At 42.9% G+C, this 6,332-nt stretch overlaps 1 protein-coding gene across 1 annotated transcript; it reads left to right on the top strand.

Annotated features, from left to right (window-relative positions):
• The first annotated feature begins 233 nt into the window (after positions 1 to 233).
• Positions 234 to 4,645, top strand: LOC104341131 (histamine H3 receptor). The gene is given in 3 exon segments (XM_086469528.1): positions 234 to 539; positions 541 to 735; positions 3,022 to 4,645. Coding segments are annotated over 3 exon segments (1,386 nt in total). The 3' UTR covers positions 3,907 to 4,645.
• The last annotated feature ends 1,687 nt before the right edge of the window (positions 4,646 to 6,332 follow it).

The raw sequence follows: 6,332 nt of genomic DNA, 5'->3' as shown, positions 1-6,332 counted from the left end.
AAAGTTTTGCCCCACCGGCGCCGTTCCAGCAGCGGTCCGGAGCCGGGCGGGCTGCAGGGGGCGCCGAGCCGCCCGCCAGCCGCCCCACAGCCCGCCGCGGCCGGCCCCTCCCTCCGCCCGGCGCGGGCTGCGGCGGGGCGGGGGCGGTGCCAACAGCGGAGCGGGGCGAGCGCCGGAGGCGGCCTGGGCGGCGGCGGAGCGCGGGCAGCGCCGAGGGCTCTCCGCCGGGAGCCATGGGCCAGGACTTGCCGTGGCTCAACCACTCCGGCAGCCCGCGGGCGGCGGGCAACGCCTGTGCGGCGGACGGGCAGCGCGGCGGGCCCTTCGCCGCCGCCACCGCCGCCCTGCTGGCGGCGCTCATGGGGCTGCTGGTGCTGGCCACGGTGTTGGGCAATGCCCTGGTCATTCTGGCGTTCGTGGTGGACCGGAGCCTCCGCACGCAGGGCCACTTCTTCTTCCTCAACCTGGCCATCGCCGACCTCCTGGTGGGTGAGTTCCGGGGCGCCGGGAGGGGCGGAGGGTTGCGGTCCGCGGCGCTGCACGTGTCACCGCCGAGCTCTGTCCGCAGGCGGCTTCTGCATCCCCCTCTACATCCCCTACGTGCTGACGGGCGAGTGGAGACTCGGCAGGGGCTTGTGTAAGCTGTGGCTGGTGGTTGACTACCTGGTGTGCACCGCCTCCGTCTTCAACATCGTCCTTATCAGCTTCGACAGGTTCATCTCTGTCACGAAAGCGGTAAGGGCTGGGCAAGCGGTCCTGAGCGTGGTCTGAAGGGGCACTAAGGCTGCCCTTTCAAGCACGATGGTTTGCTTAGGTCAGCCCTGTTGCACCTTACTCAAACACCACAGGAGATGGGGGGATCTACGCAGCTCCCCTCGGGCATGGGGATAGTGCTGAGAGTGATCAGTTTTGCCAGAAAGGACATTTGCTTCTCACTTTTACATGGGAAGAGGTACTCTGGACAGTTTGTATATGCTGCTGTTCTGGCTCGAAGCACAGAGGGAACAAGGTGGACTCAGCTCCACCCCAGCCACACGCTAGATAAGCTTAAAAAGTATTACCCAGCTGAAACAGAGCATCTCCCCCAGAACATGGCAATGCGCCTGCTGACAACTAATAGCCCAAGCCAGCCCAGCTGCATCCCCATTGCAGCACAAGGCAGAGACAGATCTCCTTGCCATGGGTACCAAACTCTCAGGGAGAATTAGATTTATACAGCTGTGTATGGTTCAAATATGGCAGAATATAAATTAACATCTTTCAAAGGATGCAAATGCTATTTCTACGTTAACAGTCACAAAAAGAACTAGAGCCTTGCTCAGTCATGCAGCATGTCAGTTATTGAAAAGAGTTGAGTAGACTTTGCAAAATCAAAAGGTAACTTCATTTTCACCTAGACCATAATATATGGCCGCAAAGTATTTTGTATGTTGCTGAAAATACACTTTACCTAATGCATTTCACCCTTCCACACAAACTTCTCCACACACATTTTCATTGCTCATTATAAATCATACTAAGGGAATGATACTTTTTTGGCAGACAGTACACAGAGAGGCTGCAGGACCACTTTAATACTTTATATGCAACTTAGTGTTTTACCAACTTATTTTTAAAGAGGGAGAAATGAACAGATTAATTCTTAAAACAGTCAACACTTACAATTCCTTTATTTCCTAGGTGAATTTTGCTTTCATAAACCAAACTCTCATGACTATACACATAGTATAAATATATAGACTGGATGGTTTCAGAAACAGAAAAGGAAACTGGTCATAATAAATGAGAAAACAGCCACTTTAAAATACTTCAAATTAATCCTCCATATAAAAATCCCTCCTCAAGCAAGAGTACAAAAGCTGCCTGTTGGGTTAGGGCAGTATAAGGACATATGAACAGGAATATATGAAGTTGTAAATTATTCTCCATCTCAATGAAAATGGTAACTTTCCTACAAGACTGCTCCTGAAATCATTAGTAGCTTTGTCAATGATTGTAAAATCAGACTAGGTTCAGACAAACTCAGGATTCCTCAGCTGTGTGGGTATTCTACCAGAACAGCATTAGCTTTGAAGATCAAGATGCACAGATTTGGGCAGTAAACAGGAATCCTATACAGAATCCAAGCTTGAGGACTTCATATTCCAGAATACTGTGTGGCCACTGTAGAGGTGTGAAGACTGAATTCCAATTCACTATATGAATATTGTTCAGTACACCAGGGAATTACAATATTGAGAAGTAGAAAATCTTGGTTTTAAGATTCTACTGAGTTCTACTGCCAATACGATTGACTGAGTCAGTATTACTGATGTACTGTTTTTGTACCTTAGCTTTTCTATTTTCCAAATAAGGGGAATCAGTTACTTTTCCTGTAAAGCACTTTACAGACCACAACACTCCATCTATACATCTTAATTGCAGGTAAGAGTTCTGCAAGTACTTCATAAAAGAATGAAATTAAGAGATATCAAACAGAAGTAAGAGCTGTTATCCATTAGATTTTTTTGGTGTGATTTTCACATTAAGGGAAAAAAAAAAAAGAGGGACACTCTCCACAAAGCAGGAAGAAAAGCACTTGCATGGGTGTTCTATGAATTCAGATCCTTTTATGGTTTTTTTTTTTTTTAATTCTAAATAAGTGAATTTTGAAGGACCATGTTCTTAGACTTTCTGTAAACTGGTGTCACAGCTAATGCAATTGAACATGAAAGCAACTGGTGACAACCAATCTAGAAATAGCAGTAGTTACTTGCTCTGGAAAAGCCTTGATTTTCTAGTTTTTAAGATCCAATGCACGTTCTCAGAACATATCCAGTCACCCTCATAACATTTGTTGGAATGGATATTTCAGAAATAGCTTTTCTCTGGTATTGGTAAGCTTGGTATAAGTCATCCCTAAGCCAAGGTATTATCAACCCTCACTAGTGACAGAGGGGGCCATATTCCAAAGTAGCCATGTAACTGAGATACAAGTAATGTATATGACTTTATATATATGACTTAACTTTTCTCTCTCAGGTCAGTTACAGGGCTCAGAAAGGGATGACCAGAAATGCAGTATTGAAGATGATCACTGTATGGATTGCTGCTTTTCTTCTCTACGGTCCAGCCATTCTCAGTTGGGAGCACATTGCCCAAGAGAGCATCCTCCCTGAAGGAGAGTGTCATGCAGAATTCTTCTACAACTGGTATTTCCTAATGATTGCCTCTACTATTGAATTCTTTACACCTTTCATCACTGTTACATACTTTAACTTAAGTATTTACCTCAACATCAGGAAACGCACATCCCTCAGAAATGAAAACCTATCACCTGGTCAAGAGGATTGTGAAATGAGTTTCCAGGGCAAAAAAAGGGAACACACTGTGTTTTTTGTAAAACCTGCTAACAGACACAAAAAAGAGAAGAACACAAGCAGCCTTTCTCCCCCAAAAAAGGCTTCAAGGCTCAGCCTACATAAGCTTGACAACCACTCATTAAATTTGAATGTCAATCAAGACCTTCCACCACTTCAGGTGGAAGTTGAGACCAAGCCTCATAGGAATGGTTTCTATAAAACTGCAGAAAGCGTATGCAACACCACCAGCAGAGCAGACATTGCTAACACTATGTCAAGTAGATTTAGACTTTCCCGGGATAAAAGAGTAGCAAAGTCTTTAGCAATTATTGTCTGTGTGTTTGCTTTGTGTTGGGCTCCATACACGCTTTTGATGATCATCAGAGCAGCTTGCCATGGGCACTGTGTGCAGTATTCACTCTATGAGACTTCCTTTTGGCTTCTGTGGGTGAATTCAGCCATTAACCCTGTTCTATACCCACTGTGTCACATGAGCTTTAGGAAAGCCTTTATAAAACTCTTGTGTCCAGGAAAAGCCAAAATTCATCCTCATATTTTTATGTGAAAAAAAAGCAATTAGTACATCTTGCTTTCAGTGGGAGCAGAAACTAGCTAATATTCGCCTGCAGGTATTAAGTGCAATGTGCACTGGGTAGTTTATGGAATACTGGTATTTATGAATGTATAGAAATACAGTCATCCATGTAGCTGGAGAAATCACTGCAATGAAAGAAAGGTAATTTCTCAAAGCTCTTTGGGAAATCATGCCAACAGTGTATTTTAATGCTAGTGCACTATTACCAGAAAGTGCTGAAAAGGGAATACAGCATTCATGGACAATAATCAGAGTTCAGGCTCTCTCACTTTTAGTAACTGTAAATATTCCTGGTAAGGAATTTCATAAAGTCTTAACCTTGGACCTATTATATTTTACCCCTAAACTCACTCGTAAGATGCCAAGGGTCTCAGCTATTAAGTGTAGTATGCTTTTTTCCCCCCCTTAGTGGCAAGCCAGACAAGATCATGATCAATGCAAAAAACCTAAATACTGGTGCCCATGAAAAGCATGGGACAAGAGGCACCAGAACAGTCAGGGTACCAGAGAGGCTGAGCAATTGTAGCAGGTATGGGAGCATTGATCTGAGTGGAAAAGCTGATTGAGAAATAAGAGTAGAATTTTTAGTAGAACTAAGTTCAGGAACAGGAATATAAAAGGGTTTTGAGCTTTGTGACAGGAGTTAGGAGAACTGAGAGTTTATATACTGGAAGAGTTTCACCATGAGCTTCCTCCCTCAGCTATGACTTCCTACTCCCTGTTAGGATCATGCATAGGCAGGAATGTACTCAAGTCAAACCTCTACTCCTTACAGGACTGACAGGTATTACCCTTTTCTCTTTTGTTCTAAGTATAGAGTAAGGATAATTATGAGATCAATGACAGACAGATCTTGCTATGGACAGAGCTTTAGGTAAACTAGCCTTGGAGTAATTTTTAAGACATTTCCCATTAAGACTTTTACTAGTTCTGGCTAGATCCAAAAGGAAAAAAAACATCTTGCCCACCCCACCCATTGGATCTATTCATCCATCAGTGATCAAAAAAAAAAAATTACTTGAAGTGTTTAGACATTTTCCACATCATGCATCATGAACAGCATGACTCAAAAACGTTTGTTAAAATTTACAGCCATGCTATTGACCATGAGGGTGAAAACCAAGAATGTTAACAACCACATACTGTTTCTGACATTCTGCCTCTGCCACAAGAGATCACAAAGCTAGATCCTGAGTTTTGGCTAGATTTGTCCCACAAAAGGTATCAATTTGAACATTACTAGTGATTTAAGTTTGTTTCCACTATCATAAACATTTCCCATGTAGCTTAACAGACACTTTCCTTTGCTGACAAGAGCGATAGCTATTGAACAGCACAGTTGTCCATTGCCACAGCCAAAATGCATGCTCGTACAGTTGATATTAAAAGTTTACAGACAGTATTTTGAAATCAATTTACTTTGAAAATTTCAATAAAAGTAATTAAGAACTGTGGAAGAGTTGTAACTTTGTAACAAGTGGTACATGGGGGAAAAAGCATTGGCCTACAATATTTGGGTAACTGCAGTTGAACCTGCTAAACCATTATTCAAAGACAATTCCTAAGTTACAAGGACTGACCTTAAAGATTAAACAAACATGGTTAGCAAATATTGTAAACTAGGAGAGCATACGCCTACTATATGAACATTATCTACATTGATCATCATGTTCTGTTATGGATGTTTTATAACAAAACAATCAGCTTAACAATTCTCATAAGAGGAACAGCATCAACAGATACAGAACAACATTAAGATTTTTGAATAGCAGTAATTATACCACTGGGCAAGTAAAGCCATTAGATTATCTCTCCATTCCTCCTCCCCAAGCCAGACTTAACATCAGTAGATCAATGATCTAATTGTGTCTATTCCATAGTTCTCCTAGGATCGTATTTGCCTTTTTCAGAAAACAGCACTAAGTTATTGGACACTCCCACCAAGGTCCCATTCACTATCCAATCAAGCCAGGACAGTTTTCACAACAGTGGTCAACTCAAGGAGTACGGAAGTTCAATCAGTTAGCTTTAAAACATTACATTCAGTTAAGGTAAACCAGACATATCAAAGCTTTCAGCAACTAGCGTTAAAATACAGTTAGTCAGACCAGTCTTCACAGCAGTTGCTATTGGCAATTCTCTACTGCTTAGTTTCCTACAGCTTTGCCATTTGGTTGCCACTCGTCTCTCTAGCACAGACCTAGAATCCAGTAGGATTCTCCACCACTCTTCTCAAGATGTGTCATAAAAGTATTTTGAAATGTGAACACACATCATTGCAGCATCATTTGGAAAAATACAGGTTTTGCACGATAAACTCCTCCATTAGAAAGGCTAGCAGCCTCCCAGCTTCTTCAGGTTAACTATGCCTTGATTTTCTGTCCCTACAAAACAGA

Source organism: Leptosomus discolor, chromosome 8 (assembly GCF_034619465.1).
Source record: "Leptosomus discolor isolate bLepDis1 chromosome 8, bLepDis1.hap2, whole genome shotgun sequence".
Taxonomy (NCBI): domain Eukaryota; kingdom Metazoa; phylum Chordata; class Aves; order Leptosomiformes; family Leptosomidae; genus Leptosomus; species Leptosomus discolor.
The sequence above is the reverse complement of the archived record's forward strand: the minus strand, read 5'-3'. Positions and strand labels throughout refer to the sequence as shown.